This window comes from Vulpes lagopus, chromosome 6, assembly GCF_018345385.1.
Source record: "Vulpes lagopus strain Blue_001 chromosome 6, ASM1834538v1, whole genome shotgun sequence".
NCBI lineage: Eukaryota > Metazoa > Chordata > Mammalia > Carnivora > Canidae > Vulpes > Vulpes lagopus.
Window position 1 is genome coordinate 106,579,481 of NC_054829.1, and position 21,021 is coordinate 106,600,501.

At 35.7% G+C, this 21,021-nt stretch overlaps 1 protein-coding gene across 1 annotated transcript in view; it reads left to right on the forward strand.

Moving 5' to 3' along the window:
- LOC121492949 (glutamyl aminopeptidase) overlaps positions 1 to 21,021 on the forward strand; it is an 85,312-nt gene that overhangs the window by 38,342 nt on the left and 25,949 nt on the right. Inside the window, exons 9-11 of the mRNA XM_041758296.1 lie at positions 4,339 to 4,404; positions 4,531 to 4,682; positions 14,476 to 14,555. Of these exons, the coding sequence (XP_041614230.1) occupies positions 4,339 to 4,404; positions 4,531 to 4,682; positions 14,476 to 14,555 (298 nt within the window). The remainder of the gene's footprint in view (positions 1 to 4,338; positions 4,405 to 4,530; positions 4,683 to 14,475; positions 14,556 to 21,021) is intronic.

Here is a 21,021-nt window from a genome sequence, read left to right on the forward strand (position 1 = left end):
TCTGCAAACACCATCACATCAGAGATTAGAGCTTCAATGTATGAATTTCAGGGAATGCAATTCAGTCCATAGCAACATGATATAAAAACGTATATGTATCTCTAAGTCTTCCCTTACAGTTAAAAAAGGACTTTTTCCTTGTTTTTAAAAATGGCATAAATACACATTCCTATTATGATGGAGTCACTGAATAAAGAGGGCCTGCTTCCTTTTGGAAACAGAAATGACAATAAATTTTCGAAAGCATTTCGCACATCCCACTTAAGCTTTTTACGCCAGTAGATATTTCAGTTTCATTTGTATTTTTCTAGCAAAACCTAAGCCAATCCTCTTAGGATTTTATATTATCAATTTTGCTACAATCTGTCCCTGCAACTGTCCTGTGTGCAGGTTGCCCCTATTCCAGCCTAGAGATGGAGTTGTCTTCCTACTTTTTCCCGTTCATTTCCATCCTCCCTACTGCAGTGCCCAGGTAGTTCGGCAGAGTGGTGGTGCTGGTGGCCAGTCCAGAAAGCAGACGGCAGATCAGAGCTGCACCCTGCTAGCTTTCCCAAAGAGTGCCAGTACTTCTTCTGGATGTAATTCCCCAGGACAATGCCTGCTCACCATGCCTTCAGCTCTCACTACCACCAGGTCTTCTTATGTGCCATGTAGTGTTTTCTATGCTTTCCCAAAAGGAGATCGTCCCCTTATACGCAGTGCTAAAACTCCTAAGTGACTACTAAAGAAATAGGACCAGAACTTGGGGAATATTCAGGTAGTACATCAGCACATTTTACTCCTTTGGTCCATTAAAAAAATATTCTGTGTGGACACTTAATAGAACGGGAAAAGCTATGTGCATGTTCTTATGTGTACATGAGAACATCTTGTAACTTTCCCGTCAGCTTCAAACTCACATTTCATCCTGTCTTCTCTCACTGTGAGCACCTCTAGGGAGGAATGCTGTCTTCTATATCTTTGTGTCTCCTCTGGTACCTAGTAGAATGCATTCCACATGTTAGGCAATCCAAAAAATGCTTCTTGAGTGAATCAACAGTCTATAATAAGTAGTATGAAGTATAGAAAAAAGCAAAGACAATTACTTTTTAAAAATTACGTTAAAATTCCATTTGCATAGTTTTTATCTAAATTAAACTGATCAGTAATGCATTCTTGGAATCTTCAAAGTTGACTTCAAATTAAGTGATTTTTATAGTAACTTCTAGAGCTGTACCAAAAGAATCTTTAAAAGTAAATAGCTAATATAATAATTCAGTAATACTCTTCATATTTTCTTTAACCCAAATATCTATGGTATAATTAATTAAAAATCCTGTCTTGTCTAAAACTAATATTTCTCAGGTGAAAACTGTCTTCATCCACCCTGTGACTTTAGATGGAGCTAGAAACTGAACTAGAATGAATAGGTATTAATTTTTTCATGCCTCATCATAGTGCTATAGAATAAGTTTACAAAAAAAAAACCCTACTAAAACATTCACTTTTCCCTACAATCTTCAAACACTAGCTAATATCTGAAAATAGTATATGATCAGTATAGGCGACACTCAATAGCTCGCCAACAAATTGGAACATTCCTTTATTTCACTCAAGTATCCAAATAGTATCTCTTCTTGAGTTATCACGCTATGATTGCTGCCCCTAAATCCCACAATCTGATAATGTTCAGAATTTTTCCTTGCAAATACTAATTTTCTGCCCAAAGTTATTCTTCATTAGCTAACCTGGTGTGGCATGAAATCTGGGGGTGGCCAGCTGTCTGTTCTCTTTCATGCTCATCACACTCCTCCAAACCCCATCCCAGATAACAAAGTAGGTGCACAGTGTGGGCAAATAAGAGCAAAATCATCACCTGGAAAATCTTTAAGGATATGCTTGTGCATAAGAAAAAAATCATTATAGATAATGGGGCATTTGTAACAGTATATGGTCATGAAATCAAGCTGAGCAACATATCCATCCTTTCTTTTTCTCCTAGTATCAGCAGTATCACTAATAGGACAGGAACGGCTCAGCTGGAACATGGCCTTTCCCTTCTTGGGATACTAGTCACAGAAACAGTGCTCCTTTCCTTTTATTCTTACCACACCAATACCAGCTAATGAACTATTATTGGGGCACCTAGCTCATCATAAAATTTTGAGTGGAATGACTGCATTGTGATTATTCAAGGTGAAGAAAGAAATTTCTTCATATAGACTATTCAGAAGTGCAGTAATCTAGACAAAATAAAATTTATGTCTTTTAATATACTGTTTATATAAATGACTATATAGCCTGCAGTTCAGGAGAAGCAAGAAACTGCAGTTTAAGAAACAATAATACCAACACCACTGAAACCCGCACAAACTGGTCCAGGAGTCAGAATTCTTTCAAGGTCACTGCAGGAAACTCTCTTCACCTATCTTCACCTCTCTAGGCACCGGTTTCCTATACCCCTAAAAGTGTGAGAGTTGTGTTAGATAGTGTTTAAAATCACTTCTAGTTCTCAGATTGCACATTCTAAGCTCAAGGCATTGTGAGTATACAAATAAACTCCTCTAAATTAATTTTAAGAAGCTATGACTCACTAGAAATTGTCATTAACAGGTAGCTATACTGTTACTATTCCAAATATCTCATTGTTTTATTTAGAATGAATGATTTGTGCAAAGCTCTGGAACAAATACCTAAAATTGATGATCAAATACTTGCCTTTCATTTCTTCTCCCTTCCTCTGCCTGCCCTCCAGTGGTAGTGCTGAGCAGTGAACTCATCAAAAGAACAAAAATGAAGGCAGCATTCCAAACTGGTCTCAATCCTCATTCAGACTTCTTGGTACAGTAGTGATAATATTGTTTTATCTCTCTATGCCTGAGAAGAAAGGAATTTAGAAGATAATGTGACTTAGGCACAGTGCCTACTGAAAATTATAGCAACTTAGAGCAAAAATGTCAAGTGCAAAGTCAACTACTGGTTATTTTCTTTGAAATTCAAGGAACACTGAAGAAGGTTCTGTTTCTATTAAAGATGTCCATATTTTGAATGGGACAACTCTTGACAGCAGCAGAGGCATGATACAGCAGGAACTTCGGATGGTTTCCTGGGGAATCACAATTATGAGAGTAGGAGAAAACTCGGAATTTTGTGAACAGAATTGCCAAAAGAGAGAGGCTTCTAGTTAAAAAATTCATATCTTAAAAATAACCGAAGAGTGAAGACACTCTTTAAAGTGAATAATTTGGGACACCTGGGTGGCTCAGTGGTTGAGTGTCTGCCTTCGGCTCAGGGCATGATCTCAGGTCTGGAGATCAAGTCCCGCATTGATTTCCCTGTGAGAAGTCTGCTTCTCCCTCTGCCTATGTCTCTGCCTCTCTCTGTGTGTCTCTCATGAATGAATAAATAAAATCTTAAAAAATATAAAGTGAATAATCTACCCAGTTTATCCATGATCATGACCATTATCATCATTCTTATTATTCAAAAAACATCATATACCCATTGCTTTAAAACAGGTGTCTACTAACTGCTACCTGCAGGCCAAATCTGGCCCACTGCCCATTTTTGTAAGGTCCCCAAACAAAATCACTTTTTACAATTTTGAATGGTTTAAAATCAAAAGAATATTTCATGACAATGAGAGTTACATGAAATTCAAATATCAGAGTGCATAAATAATGTTTTATTAGAAGACCGCCATGGTCATTCATTTACATGTTATCTATGGATACTTTTGTGCTACAGAGGCAGAGTTCAGTAGATGCTACAGGCAATACATAACCCACAAAACTTAAAATCTCTACAATATAGCCTTTTATAGAAAAAGTTTGCTGAGCCCTGTCTTAGAGCCAAACTCACCTGTTCTATCTTTGGATATTGCCTCTATCACTCATGTGTGATGGGGTCATCTAGTGTCTGAAATGAGAAAATAGCACTATAAATGAAAGTAGGGGATGTAGCAATAGTGATAAGTTAACACCACTAAGTAAAGATCATAGAATTATGGATCTCTCCTTATACTGGATCACAAATGTTACGGACTATTGACGGCTGAACACCTGACTGCCCTTAAATATCTTATATTTCTAGTCCTGAAAAAATTGAACTTTTCCTCTCCTGTCCACAATTCCATTAGACTATTAAAAAGAACAAGTTATATCATTAATAAGGAAAATATTTTTGTGCTTTATAAATAATTTGTACAATGTTTTTATAGGTTACAGAATGTTTTACATGTGGTATATAATTTTATTTTATTATAGGTACATGTGCCATATTATACGTTAGAATGATGTTGTGGAAGTATGAGAAAAGCAAATGTTGACTTCTAAAATGATTGTTATCTTTCACATACAGATTTACTTGAAAAGATACAAATTTAAGAATGCAAAAACTGCAGATTTTTGGGAAGCACTTGAAGAGGTAATGAGTATATCCTGAAGTATTTCTTTGTCTGATTAACAAATGATTTGTCATTTCTTTATCTGACTGTTCTACCCTTTTATTCCCCTAATTTATTAATTATTGTTAATGTTTTTGAAATATCAGGCAAGTAATCTTCCAGTGAAAGAAGTAATGGATACGTGGACCAAACAGATGGGTTATCCTGTACTTAATGTGAAAGATAGGAAGAATATCACACAGAAACGCTTTCTATTGGACTCAAGAGCTAATCTTTCTGAGCCACATTCACCTCTTGGGTAAGCATCTATAATGCATTTCAAGAGAAAGGCAGAAATTTGTTGGAAATACTGGCCATTTGCTTGGATCTTGCTCTTCAGTACATGACTGATGGGTGAAAATATAAAAACACAGTATCTTTAGGGAAACAAAAGCATTCAAAGATAGCTCCATGGTCTCCAGGTTCAAAATGGTGGACTGACCACATGCATCCAAGTCCTGTTCTTCCCAGAAATCACTGAATAAAAGAATAAAAGTGCTAAAAGGAATAAACTCATAAAGGAAAGAAAACAAAGAGGAGGGCTATATGCATCATAGAATTCTAGGAGAAAAGCCAGAGGAGAAATATTGGTAGAAAACAAGGAAACTGAGAAAGATGCAGCCAGATAAAAAAGGGACTTGCTGTAGAGGTGGAAACATCTTCCCTATCCCTAGGCAAGCTCTGGGCTTACTGTCAGCATGAAGAATGGAGTGCAGGAATGAGAAGTGAGGCTGAAAATTGGGCAATTAATTTGAAGTCCAGACTCAAGACAATTGTGCCAGTCAGCCACACCTCCATTCCATTTTCCCTTCATCTGCTGCCATCCTTTCCTCTGTTCAGAGCTCTCAGAATCTGCCAGAAGTCTGGCAATGACCCAAGGCAAAAATCCAAGCCTCTCCCTCCCCTCCCCCCCACCAAATAAATTGACTGAAACGGTAGAGGAGAGCTAAGGATTTCCATTTGGTTAGGATGCCCAGAGTAAAGCTTTCCTCCTTATGGCATTTGCGGGATGGATGGGCTAGAGGTGCCAGCTCCCCGTATACATACACAGAGCTCCCAGTCAGACTTCCTGGTCAGAGGAAAAGCCTGTTTCAAAAATATACCTCCCTCTCAACACCAGAGGGATTACATACAAGATACCAAAAATAATATAGTCCTTCTTTCTGAAATATGGTTGGACCATTAAGATCACCAGACATATAAAAAAGTCTAAAAGCATAGAAGATAAAATCCCAATTGAACAAACAAAAAGGCTGTCTCTATAAGAAACACAGTTGAGGAAATAGAAAATAAATTTATGAAATACATTCAGAGATCAAAGAAGCTTTTAACACCCGTTAACTAAAAGCAGAATGTCTTTGAAAAGACAAACTTAGAATATAGCATTGCTCCGGAAGATTAAATTTTTGGTTGTCAAAGAATTATTAGACCAAGTAGAAATAAATTTGGGGCATTATCTCACGTTATGAGGCAAACACACAGAGATGACAAATATGAAAGGGAAGACAAATACGGAACATCCAGCACCCAACTAATAGATGTCTCTCAAAAAAAGAAAACAGAAACTTGAGGGGTAAGTTATATCAAAGAAATAATAAAGGACACAAGGATTCTGATTTAGAAGCCCCACTGAGTACACAGTACCAAAAAGGAAAAAAGATATATACCTAGCTATATCCTCATGAATGAAACAGTCATCTAAAAATGGTTGAAGCAAAAAAATATTTTCAACCTCCAGTTCTCTACCTGAACTGAACCAAATGCAAAAGAACAGAGACATTTTCAGATATGCAGCCTAGAAAATGCTTTCCACATGTGCTTCTTAGAAAGTTACTAGGGGCGGGGCGCCTGGGTGGCTCAGTGGTTGAGTGGCTGCCTTTGGCTCAGGGCGTGATCCTGGGGTCCTGGGAGCAAGTCTTGCATGCTCCCAGGGAGCAAGTCTCCCTCCCTCGCAGGGAGCCTGCTTCTCCTTCTGCCTATGTCTCTACCTCCCTCTGTGTCTCTCATGAATAAATAAATAAAATCTTAAAAAAAAAAAAAAAAAAGAACGTTACTAGGGAGAAAAAATATGAATAAATAAAAAAAAAAAAAGATGTGGATCTTGGAAACAGTGCATCCAACAAGGAAAGCCATCAAAGGAAAGGCTGGCCATTTGGCATTCAGGGGGCTCATGATCCCATGCCTAAGGGCAGGAAAACTGCCTTGGCTAGGTGATGGCCAGGAAAAAGCAAGTATGATTTAGAGAATGGAGAAACCTGAGGAGCTGATGAAGGCACATCAGTTAGGTCAACTCTAAAGAGGAAAATTAGACAAAATCAAGGCTGTATGTAAAAATTGTGATCCAAAAATATAAGCAGGTAGTATAATCTTATGCCATTGATAAACACAAGAAAAAGGAATGCATTTGACCCTTATGTTAGAGTGTTAGGGTAAATTTTTATTTAAGTGACTCGGGGGCCATGAAATCAGCCTATAGAGAAGGAAATGTAACTCTAACACACTTCTTGGCCAACAATATGTATACAACAGTATGATTTCATAAATGTTACTTATTGACTTTTAACTTTTATAACCAAGGATAAATAATAGCATAAAAACTTTGTTACAGTAGCAGAGAAGGTTGTAACTATAAGTGGTCTTAACATTGTAACAGGAAAATAAAAAAGCTGGCAAAAGAAAGGAGGTGGGAGAGGGAGGAGAGCTAGAAGAGCGCTGGGCTACTAATTCAGGGGTGTGCTGGTGTTGACCCTAATCCCAGCTCAGTGCCATCATGCTGGTAGCTTGAAATTGATTATATTGTGAGTTAATGGAAACCAGCAAATACTGTATTCTGTTCCACCACCCCCACGAGCCAGTTATTTACCAGCACTCCCTAGGATATCCTACAGTTTCTCCTCACTGTAAAATAGGGATAAAATCTCCTATTTTACAGTTAGGAGAGAGTAGCAATACTAAAATTTATGAAACAGGAAATGGCAGCATGAGTATAGATTGAAAAGAACAATTATAACCTATAGAAATCCAATAATAATTTTACTTTCTTAAATTTTGACTGTTAATGGGGAAATGGAAGAGAAAGTAGTATAAATAAACTCAATCACCCTCTCTCATTTATGAGTTAACAAATACTATCTGAAAAAAAAAGGAACTATTTAGAGCTACAGAATTAGCCATCAGAAGAATTAAACCCAGAAGCATTTTTTAAAAGGGGATGCTTCCAAAAGAGGGGCGGGAAGGGTGGAAAAGGAGACTGGCTTTTCAATGGCAGTCCTTCTGGTTTTTGATGAAGAGGTGTCTTTGTATAAATTGCACAAATAAAAATCTCCTGAATATTTAAACAGCAATTATAAATTTGATCAATAAAATTCTATCACTAGTATCTCTTATAAGAAACTTCTGGACATCACTATTTAAAATTTTATTAAACCCCATTTATAATTTTAGCTTTACAAACAGCTAAAGACATAGATTTATAAATTGAATTTAAAAAAAACTTCCTATATGTTTTTATGAATTTAACAAATTAAAATTCATAGAGCATATCAGATTTCTTGGGCATTTTCAGCATACTGAGAATCAAACCTTTAACTTTACAAACTCATACTTTTCTAGGCAATTTAAACATGACTACTGGGTTATGATATCCTTAGAATTTCAGTTAAAATTATAAATATGTCACTTCCCTCTAATGTGCCAGATTTTTTAAAACATTTGAAATATTATAAAAGCTGATGAAATGTCACACTTATCACACTTGTATGAATACAACTTATACAAAAAAATCTTTATTTTTATTTTTCTGTTTTTTTTTATTATTATTATTATTTTTACAAACCCTTGTGTTGAGGGCTTTCAATAGATCGTAGCGAGGGAACTGCTCTGCTACGTACAAAACCCCAACCCAGAAGCAGGTCGTCTACTAATGGTTTAGCACCAGGCTCCCCACGAACATGTGTTGAGTTATGGGGAAAATTCTTAATATTATATCCATTTCTGTATGACTAGTTATTTTTGTATACATTTCTGGGGTGCCAATGGCTGCCAAGAGAAGAGAAAAAAATCAGGATCTCAGGACCTCTGGTATAGGGCTGGCTTTGGGGATATTGTCTCAGTCCCGATTACCCAGATGTGTCCCCTCCTAGACAGGATCCTGGGTGAATGCAAACAACATAGTGTGTACAGAACTGGTTGTCTAGATTTCCTTTCATTTTCACCCTTGCCAATTTTTTTCCAGTTTCATTAAAAAATAATTGACAAATGTCATATATAAGTTTAAGGCATACAACATGATGTTTTGATTTATGTCTATCATGAAATGGCCACCACAATAGATTCAACTAACACCCATCACCCATGCCCATTTGTATTGTCTCTTCTTTCAACTTCTGAATAGTTGGTTTGGTAGAGAGACATTTGCACCCACTGCCACTTGATCTCTAATCTCTACTCTAATGATCTCTAATCTCCACTGCCCAATTTTCACTGAAAAGGTCCTTTGACCTCTTTATCTCCTTTTTAATAGTCTCAATGATCTTATTTTATAGTTACTTATGTATACATCATTACAAGATCAATTATTTGATAGCAATTAAGGTAACATGAGGAAGGAGAATTATAGGGTGTGACAAAGGTGTCCCAGAATAACTATAACATGGATCTTTTATAGTTATTGTTTTATGTTTTGGCAAATTAAGATTGGCCAAATTTAATACTGCTATTTAATAGATATTAAAACTTTAAAAGTATTTCTCTCTTGTAAAACAAGCTTTCACGGGGGAGTTTCACAGTAATTACTCTCTCCTGTCATATGTGCCCATTGGTACACTGAGTCTGGATTAACAGGTGAGTCAGCAGGTGTGCTTGAGTAGGGAGGGCCACGGAAGATTTTCCTAAGGAAGTGATATTTAACCTGAGTAGATTGATATGGGGGGATGTTCAAAACAGAAACTACAACAAATATGAAGGCCCCAGTGTTTAAAAAGTAGCATTACTCATATCATATGCAACACTTATTGAGCATTTACTAAGTAGCTGGTGCTACTTTTAGCACTTTAGAGCATTTTTTATAACAGGTGGGAAAACAGAAATAACTGAAGATGATTAAATAACTTATTCAAGGTTACACAGAGTATATGTGATGGAACTTTGATTTGAACACAGGCAGTCTGGCTCAGAGAAACTGAACAGCAGAGAGAGGCACCAGGCACAGTGGTGAGAGAGGAGGCAGGTGCCAGGCATGAACACCGTGTTAAAGATTTTGAACAACAGTATAAAATTCAAGGACTTCAAGGAGAGAGAATTGGCGGGTCACCTTTACATTTTTCAAAGTTTCCCTGTGGCTACATTATAAGAATGTAGAATAAGTCAGAACAGAGGGCAGTTTGGAAGCAGGAGGACCAGTTAGTATGATAATTGCAGTGAGTGACTCATGTGAGAGATGATGCAGAGGATGGGGTCTGCCCTAGAAGAGTGGCCATGGGCCAGAGGGGGTGGCAGATGTTGACAAAGATTGGGTTGAGCTAAAATTTCTCATTAAATAAATGAGATGCAGGTAATTGGACTGGATGAATTTGGAGATAACAATCTCATTTTAGAATATTGTTCTCATCTTGTTCTATAGTGGTCATAGCCAAATGTTCTAGAGAACCGAAAGATCTTTAGAGACCCACTTATACATATTCTATACAGTGAGTAACAGAACCTGTTCTCTGGTTTCTGATTCAGGGCTTCAAAAATTAAAAATTAACCCATACCCTAACCCTAACCCTAACCCTAACCCTAACCCATTCCCTAACCCATACCCTAACCCATACCCTAACCCTAACCCTTACCCTAAACCTAACCCTAACCCTAACCCATACCCTAACCCTAATCCTAACCTGTACCAGTAACCAGTAAGAGCACACTTGGGGGTTTCCGAACATCCAAATTGCCAAATTTCAAATTAGACTTTCCATCCAGGCATCAGAGAATGATGAGAACTCAGAATTATTAAATTAGCTACTTTCAAGATACTGGTTGGCTCCTGAGCAGGAACAACATCAAGAAAGCCAAGGGTGCTCACTTTGTTAAGGCCTGTGATCAGCCTCTTCTCCTGGAAGCATCAGACACTTGGCTCTATCACAATGAATGAAATTCAGAGGAAATGGGTATCTTGCTGGATAGGAATTTTGAAAACTAATAGTTCATGCCAAAACAAAGGAAGTCTGAATTCCTCGATCAAATGAGATCAGTCAGGGAGTGTCTGTATATACTTCTTTATCTTTTTTTCTATTTTGGAAAGGAAAGATCATTATAGAAGAGTTTTGTTTTCACTCTTTTCTCTTCATAATATATGAATGAATTGAAACCTAGATCTGACTTAGGTGATAATTCAATTACAAAACTCAACATAAGTGTAATCATTCTGTTAACTATAAACTGTTTATTTTATAGTTACTGTTTTATGTTCTAGCAAATTAGATTGGCTATATTTAATACTGCTATCTAATAGCCTTTGGATATTAAAATTAAAAATATTTCTCTCTGGAGAAACAAACTTCCACTAGAAAAGCTTCATAGTAATTGTTGCCTTCTATAATATGTATCCCCTGATTTGTTAAGCCAAAGACATACCCAGCACTGTTTTTAAACTGTGGGATTGCATTTTTTAAATTACTCTTTAGTTATGCATTCCACTCCACACAAATAAAAAAATTATTACTCAGCAAATGACATATATTATCAGGTTTTCACTTTTTAAGTTATACCAAATCTTTAAATTGAATTCATCAAGATTTAGAACATGGAACTATATTAACATTTATACATTTCTCTAATATTTTCTTTAGTTTTTACCTTCAGATACAGTTTTTATTTTATTTAGATTCATAGATACATGACTTTTAGTGATCACTTATTAAGTCAATCTACTTGCTCCATTTTTGTAAAAAAAAAAAAAAAAGTTATATGTACACAGGAAAATAAACCCAGAAAACATGTGCTATCCTGTTGAGAACATTTGTTAAAAATCTATAGTAGCACCTGAACAAGTAAGAGAGAAAGTGACATAATATCAAAAGTGACCCCTCATTATTTTTTACCTGATTGAGAAGCTAGATCATAATATGTGCCCTCATGCCCCCAGAAAGGAATCAGTCTTTTCTCCAATGTTAGTGTTCACTTACTGTCTGTCCAGATATATTCCTGTCTGGTGGGACATGTGGTTGATTAAACTGTACTATAAACTCTATGGCCCCCTCCCTTTTCTCATTGTTTACATATTTCAAGATTAGGGAATTCTTACCAGAAACTTTTTACAACCCAAATGACCCACACATGTGTAAGTTATTGTTTTAATACTATGGCCTCAACTTTCTCTTAGAAACAAACTAGTTTTATCTCTCCATCAGGGGAAATTCTCTATCAGGGACATGTCTTTGGCAGTCCACCTCAATGTAAACAGGGGAAAAGGGGAGTAGGTGTATTATTTTGGGGTAATCAAAGTGAATTTCTTTAGTGAAAATTAAGTTGGTCATGTTTAATACTACCAGAATTTGTTATAGTATTAGATACAAAAAAGTGAATCATATCTTTAAAAATGAAATTTGATCCTCCTGGATTTTGGGTAACATACAGAAGACTTTCTCATTCCATTTATGTAATTTCCATTTCTTGACACTTTGTACTCAAATCTATTATTTTACTCAGGTTAGATTTGATCCTATAAAGGATTTTAAAACTGTAAAATTCTATAGCCTCAACCCTCTATCCTTTTAGTCTTATGATCCCCTCAGACTTAAAAGCAATATTTTTACATAACTTCATAGTGTATCATATGTCCATGTTTAGGCACAGTGTGGTCCCAGAGACCACATTTTGTAGGGGATAGTCAAAATATGAAATCTTGATTGTGCACACAGGGCATCTAGATACTTGCATGCTTCATCCTTTCAGTCAGGTTGGCATTGGGGAAATATAGTGAAGGAAAGAAATGTTAGTTTATGTGGCAACACCAAAACAGAAGAGTAGTAAAAGAGTGAAATACGTAGATAGGATGTGACCTTTAAAAATGCTTGTTTATGGGATCCCTGAGTGGCTCAGTGGGTTTAGCACCTGCCTTCGGCCTGGGGCATGATCCTGGAGTCCCAGGATCGGGTCCCATGTCAGGCTCCCTGCATGGAGCCTGCTTCTCTCTCTGCCTCTCTCGCTCTCTCTCTGTGTCTCTCATGAATAAATAAATAAATAAAATCTTAAAATAAATAAATAAAAATGCTTGTTTGTCTATCTCTTGAGAAACTGCAAAGGATCACTCTTTGGTTGGCTTCCCTAAAAGCAGATCCTGAGTTGATGATTCAAGTGAAAGCTACTCACCTGGAAATGTTTCTAAGAAAGGCTGAAAGGGTAGTGGGAAGTGGGATGTCAAGCAGCAAAGTGCAATTATCAAGCAGGTGCTATAGAGGGTAACTATGCAGCAGGGAAACTCTGGAGATAGTGCTTTAGCATGGTCCTGACAGATGGGGCAAGGAAGGTTCTCATACCCATCCATCATTGGCTAAGGGCTGTGTCTAAGAATGTAAATTCCAATGAACTGTTGGCTTTCCTTGCTCGGGCAGCTAGAGGGCAGTCCTCTGACAGAGACACCCAGGTGCTTGGCTATTGGCAAGGAGAGCATGCACATTGGGATCTGGGGTGTACAAAAATGACAAAGAGATTCAAGGGGATAAAGGTGGAGCACTGACAATGCTTGCAACATGACCTAAGAAACAATTTATGTATTGGTCCTGTGGAGCTTATAGCCAAAAACATTCCACAGCAACAAAATCCTCAAAGAACACTACTAATAACTCAATCCTATAAAATATTTCAACAGTTATGAAACAAAGGATTACTTCTTCCATGTAGATGGCAAAATGTATTCTCCCCATGGGGTGCCTGGGTGGCTTAGTCAGTTGAGCCTCCAATTCTTGATTTTGGCTCAGGTCCTGATCTCAGGATCCTGGGATTGAGCCGGGTAGCAGGCTCCCTGCTCAGTGAGGAGTCTGCTTGTCTCCCTCTCCCTCTGCCCCTCTCCCCTGTCACACACACTGTCTTTCTGAAATAAATAAATAAATAAATAAATAAATAAATAAATAACAAATAAATAAATAAATAAAATTGTTAAAAAATGTATTCTCCCTGAATTACATAAATTTTATTATATCTTGAAGGAGAAATATCATTCTCCATTCTCTGGCCGGGATTTACATGATCACAGATGAAGAAAAACAAGGTGAACTTTGAGTCAGAACCCAAATCCAAACAGAGATTTGTCTTCTTTCTAGGTCTCTTGAATTTTCTGATTGATAGTACATGATATGAGAACAATCAAAAAAAGTTAAGACCTCTTTTGTGAGATTTCAAGACTAAAATATTAAGTATATATCATACCTAAGTATGAAGCTAACCTCCACCCCCTGCTCCACAAGGAAATACTGAGAACACTAAAAACCTCCCAAACATGCTTGTCTGATGATATTTCCTTTGCAGTACACCTGATTCACATGATGCAAAATAGGAGATATTGAAAGAACATGAGACTCTTTAAGGGATGGATGGTAGTGGTATAATTTAAATTTCAACATAATCTCTAAAATGTGTTATTTCCTGCATGGTGTTTTAAGATTGTCTTCTGAATTTGAAAAATGCTTTGTGTTCCTTGACAGAAACTAAGCATATTAGAATATGTGCAAGTATGTGTGTAAAAGCTCAATGTTATCATATAATGTATTATATTTACACAGTATATTTATTTCAAACCCTCAAAGCATTTTATTGAAATAATCTTCATGCTTAGCTAATTTGTTGATAGAAAGTTCCAAATTTTAGAGATTTATAGAAATTTAAAGCAGTTATATGCCTGTCTTCATCACTAAAGAGTGTTATATTAATGGCATTAATCATATCCTATTCATTGGATGATGATTTATGAGGAAAACATGCTTGTCTATTGGCTTTTTAATTTTTTTTTAATTTGGGGAATGTTTTTATTTTTTAGTAATAAAAGTTACATTTTTCTTTTTAAAAAACTTTAGTTACACATGGAATATTCCAGTTAAATGGACTGAAGATAATGTATCAAGTATTACATTCTACAACAGGTCAGAAACAGGAGGTAAATATCATCAATTGATTTGTTTCTTCTTTCGAATTAATGTGCCCCATTAAACTAATGTAAGTGTAAAGAAGCCACAATAAATTTGGAATTTATGATGTAAATTTCAGCTAAAAGAGACCTCTTAAGTAACTTACCAATGAATTCAAGCCCTTATCTACAATAATGAGAAATTTCCTACCAAGGAGATATTCTTTTTAAGATTTACGATGACTGAAACAATAACAAATACCCATATCCAAGTAAGGGTCACACACCAACCATTGGATGATCAATGTGTAAGTTTTCTTTCTTCCCCCTTTGCTCATTTCTTCCCTCCTTTCCTTCCTCCCTTCTTCCTTTACTCTTTTCCCTTTATATCAGAGAAGTAAGTCATAAAATTTCTTAAAAGGTTATGTGACAAGCCTGGTTTCTTAAAATGCTATCATTAAATTGGATTTACCATTTTTACAATTCAGTATGACTTTAGAATCTTTAATAACTCAAAATTATCTTTTCTAAGTTATATATTGTCACCAGTAGCTCAAGGCACTACCTATATCTATTCCCTTCCTTCCATTCTCCCATCTATCCATCCATCTCCCTAAATGAATTAATTGGCATGTGCCTGTGTTAAAATTCAGATGTGACTACTCTGCTCACTTAAATCAACTAGAAATATATTTGTGTATTCTATCTCTCTTGGTTTATCTCTTCCTTTGTTGAAAAAATTTAGTTATATAAAAACAAGGAGGCCTTATTATCACACAGGTTCTCTCCTCCAAATTGTTGAAAAAAATAACAGAGCCAGTTTTAACAACCATCCCAGAGATTCCTGATTTTTATACTTTTACCATTGTACTTGTTTTATGTTTCCAAATTGTTTCTTTCCTAAGACAAATGATACTCTTCTTCACCTCCTCCCATGCAGAGTTGGTTTCAGAAAAGCATTTGGCATGGGCTTTCACCTATAGCCTCTTAGAAATAAAAGTAAAGTAAATCATTTATCCTTTATTTACATATGCCTATTTGCTCCTGCAAAATATTATAAAATATTAATGAGGTCTGAGTTCCCCTAGCAAGAAAATTTTTACCCCATTTCAAGGAGGTTGATTTTTTAAACAGCTTTATTGAGATAAAATTCACATATTATACAGTTCCTCCCATTTAAAGTATATAATCCAGTGGCTTTTTAAATTATATTTGCAGATATGTGTTATCATCATCAAAGTCAAATTTAGAGCATTTTAATCACCTCAAAAATGACATTCTGTACCCTTTAGCTGCCCATCCCTCTCCCCTCACAGACCCCCAGCCCTAAGCAACTGCTAATCCACCTCTGGTCTGCATAGTTTTGCCTATTTGGAACATTTCATATAAATAGAATGATATGTGCAGTATTTCATGACTGCCTTCTTTCACTTAAAATAATGTTTTCAAGGTTCATCCATGTTGTAAGCATATATCAATACTTCATTCCTTTTTATTGACAAATTATATTCATATCATATCATTATACCACTTCCCATTTATTTATCAGTTAATGGGCATTTGCATTATTTCTACTTTTTGGCTGTTAATACTGCTGTATTAACTTTAATTAATACTGCTGTATTAACTGCTGTATTAATACTGTAAACTTGTACATTTGTGTACAAATTTTTCTGCAAATCCAGGTTTTTTTTCATCGTTGGATTTTTTTTACTTTTATTATAAATTCTTTTGTGTGTGTGTGTGTATTTATTTTTACTATAAATTCTACCAGCTTTGCTACTGTTGAGACAAGAATGCTTTCTGTTGCTTTATTGCAAAACTTTCTCTTGACCATTTATACTAACAATTACTTTGATTGTTATGGTCAACATTTCTCCCAAATTCTTCTAGAGTTCCCAGATCAATGCCATTTAATCTAACTCTTTTACATATGATTATGTTGTTTTGAATACTGAGCTCTATCTTTCAAGATCTGCCTTCTGACCATTCTCTTACTCATAAGAATGCTTGCCAATGGAAAATGGAGAAGACCAAAAAAAAAAAAAAAAAAGACTTTTTAAAATGTGCAATACCACTGGGTTTGGGTGGCTCAGTCAGTTAAGTGTCCAATTTATGAGTTTGGCTCAGGTGATGATCTCAGGATTGTGAGATTGAGCTCCAAGTCAAGCTCCACGACCAGCTTGGAGCCTGCTTAAGATTCTCTCTCTCTCTTGCTCTCCCTCTGCCTCTGTCTCACCACCTCCCTAAAAAATGTCAAATACCACTGATAAAAGGCATAATAAGCTACCATTGGAAAGTTTTCAGTGAATTTGGTTTAAAATTAGAATATGTACAAGTATATGTGTTGCACACACATTGGTTACTATTGGTTAACTGAGGGTTAGAAGAATTTTGGCAGTTGCTTGATTTGCTGCTAACAAATTTCAGAGCATGAATAATTTGTCTTTGCTAACAGTATTTTCATGGAATGAAGTTTCTAAAAAAGTGAATTTTCCAGATATCTAAAGCTTACTCAAGTGTTTTGTAAAATAAAGTTGAAGAGTTAACAATAAACATGTTTCTTATATGGATTATATACTTATTAGAATATTTGAATAATAAGTTTATTCCATGTTAATCAATCAATTAATTCGTTCTTCAAGGAAGTTTTTACTGAGAACTAATTGTGTGCCAGACACAGAGGTAGGCACGGAGATAATGCTGAGGGGAAAAAACTCTTCGCCTCTTGGCACTTACTGTCTAGGGAGGGTGCACACAAGTCAGCAGAAAAAGATGTGTCATGAGTGGCTGATGTGGTAATAGCCAATGGGACTCACTGAAGAAATACCAGCCCAGATTTGGGAGTTTGGGAGAAGTTACTAAAGAAAAGAACTTCTAGGCTGAGAGCTAGGGGGATAGAATTGACCAAGTATAGATACGAACTATGCTCTGGGCAGAGAATGCTAGTAGGAAAGTTAGGGCAGAAGGCTCTGCCAGCAGCTGTAACCCTCTTTTTACATTGAACACAACTATAACTATTGACTTAGCGGTCTTTCTCCTCCCCATACAGTATTTCTTGAAGAAATGGAGCTTACTTATTTTGCTTGTGGTTGTTCTATATCCTTATCAGCTACCCAGTAATTGTTTATTGAATGAATGAGTACAAGAATGAATGAAGAGGCTCTAATGTTCACAGAGCTTTGATGACAAACCTGCCTTTATCTGAAATTTCAGAATCATGACTGCTTACTTAGCTAGAAGCAAACTAGAAATCTCTTCCTACTTCAAAGTGTCTGCTCCATTTTTAGGCTATGCAATAAGTTCCTGTTTCCTGTTTGGGGACATCTTCAGCTCTCAGCTTAGAGCCCAGATGACAAACATGTCCCAAGTGCACTGGATGGACAGTCAGCTCAGGTTACCAGCCCTACCTCCCTCCTCTTGGCTTCTTTGATGATTCATCAGTTAGAAATTTCCCAGGCAATGTTGGGACTTCCCCCAAGGTCTTTTATTTACATTTGTGTTGTACATGATATTTTAAACATTAGAAAAACGAAACATGTAATTTATAACAAAAGAATAGGACCTCTATCACAGACACTTCTCAGGCTGCTCCAACCTGCCCTGTGTAATCTCTCTTCTCATTGTTTATAGTATGTTTTATCTATCAGTTTAATCAATCCTTCCTTATAACTAGTATTACTACTTTATATTTTAAATATCATCATTGTAATTTAATCTCCATATGCTTTGTATTTCCTTTTTTAAGTAAATGATAAAGTCCTTGGAGATGCAACCTCTACATCACACTTCTTGATGGCTGGTCAGGAATACCCTATTCTCAACAAGGTTCTCTGCACATTTTAAGACTTACTAAGAGTTTAGTGAGTCCTTGCTTAATGGATGCTTGTTTGCTCTCAGACTGCTGTGATTTTAGAGGATGTCTGTATATACTTTAGTCATGCCTCTATCTTTAGTACCAGCTACTATTTTGTCAGTGTACCTACATTTAGTAGTATACATTTAGTAGTTAGTTACTACTACTACATTTAGTAGTATATCACCTTTTTGCTTTTTATCTTCTGCTTTCTAATATTTAGAAGACTTGAAGATTATCACATGATGTCAGAAAATTAATCTTACTGAAACATAATATTTTAAAATAGGTATTTCTAAGTGCATAGGGTCCAAAAGAGGGTCTAGGCAATAGGAAATTGTATAGACTTTGTGATGACCATTTTCATAATTCTTGTAGATTTGAAGATACATTCTGAATGGTTTAGATAAACAAACCCTGACTACATATAAATAGAATATTACTAGAAGTTGATGGTAGTTATATTTAAATATTTCATGTCAAAATAATTATGGGCATATATTTTTAAATTTAATAACAATGAGAAAGAGAGACTTTCTTCATTCTTTCAAGCTGAGCTTCATGGAATGTTTGAATTTTGATTGGATCATTATGAATTCAGTTTTGCAGATTCAAGAGCTCAGTTTCATCAATTCAGCCCTGGTCAACCAAGTCTTGGTAGATTTATTCACACAAAGCAAACACATAAGAATGCTAATTTGTTAATTTATACAAATAAAAATACACTGGCCAAGGTGAACCAGAATATTCTTGTCAGCTAATTAGGTATCTCTTTCCAGGAAGAAAGTTTACTTAATAAGAGTAAAGAGAGAGTTAAGGTAGATCAATTATTTTAGAGATTTCATCAAGCTGTGATAGCCTCATATATTGCATTAACCAGGGGAGTCTAATTATTGCATTTAGAGGCTATTTTGATGCAATGAAAGTTTCTTATTCATGCATCAGTCCAATGGAGATATTCCTGAAATGTTATTTCTCCTAGGTGGCCCACTCTCAAATAATAACTTAGAAATCCTCTTGTCCTTCCTCTTATGGCTCCACTGCCCCTTGGACCTCTGATTCCTCTGCTGGATCTTTGCATCTGACCAGGAGACAGAGGAAGATAATGGAGGGACCAGGTCTAGAAGTGCATTTATTACTTCTCCCCACAGTTTGTGTCCAGTTGTCAATCCCATTTTGCTACCTAACTACAAGAGAGACTAATAAATAAAGTCAGGAGAAAAAAGAATAGTGTGGTAAATAACTAACATATCTCTGTCACATATACTGTTCTCAATAAGAGGAAATCTGTTGAAAGATCTGGAGTCCATGTACCAGCTCAACTGTGCACCTACTTCCCTGGGTAGACTGACACACCCTGAGAGATCTTCATTATCCAACTCTTCTTTGTAATTATTTCTTCCCATTATCCAACTTTTCTTTGTAGTCATCAAAACATCACCAGTGATCATTCTTCATCATAGTAGCCAGATTGCATTTTTTCCAGATTCCTGCTAATTATATTATACTTTTCTTTTTAGGGAGATTCTCTAGGCCACTTGCTGAGATTTAAGAGGGACTCTATAATTATTACTAATAACATAATCACTAATACTTTCTTAAATAAACGATTTGTTAAAATATTACCACAAATGTATACCCTATCCATTTTACAATAGATGATGTTAATTTTAGCTTCAGAGATTAAAATTTTCCTCCTAGACCCTAAATTCTGATAGTGCATCCTAGTAGAAAATTCTAAGCATAAATAGTGTGTCATTAGTCAAAAAGTACTACTCATGTATCTTTCAGCTGTGTTACTAATATGTGATGCATAAAATGTAATATCAACTGTCATTTTATACCAAAAAATAATTTGCTTAAAGGATCAATGCAAGAAAGCATTTACATCACTAAAGAAAAATGTTTCTTTCTTTGTAATTATCAAGCTATCACAAACTATCTAGTTGTCTAAACTTTGTTATAATTATTTATATAAAATAGTATACAGGCATACCTCAGAGACATTGCAGGTTGGGTTCTAGACTACCACAACAGAATGAATCTTGCAATAAAGCATGTCAAATGAATTTTTTGGCTTCCTAGTGCATAACATAAAAGTTATATTTACATTATACTGTAATCTGTTAAATGTGCAATAGCATTATATCTAAAGAACAATGGACATACTTAATTCAAAAATGCTTTATTGCTAAAAATGCTAACCATCACCTGAGCTTTCAGTAAGTCATAATCACTGAGCACAGATCACCATAACAAATATAATAATAATAATAATGAAAAAGTTTGAAATGTAAGAATTACCAAATTGTGACACAGAGACACAAAGTGAGGAAATGCTGTTGAAAAAATAATGCTAATGGACTTGCTCCATACGGGGTTGCCACAGACCTTCAATCTGTAAAAAAAATGCATTATCTACAAAGGGCAATAAGCAAAGTATAATAGAGTGAGGTATGCATGGATTAAAGAACTGTTATGAGAACTCTATGACAGAAATCTATCTGGGTGGACCTTAAATAGCCCCTGGATGAAATTTTGAAAAGGTAATTATCCATCCTCACCATCTAGACAAATAAAAGAAAAAAAGAAATTTTCTAGAAAGAACTCCTACCCCCCCAAAAATTCACTCAACCCTTT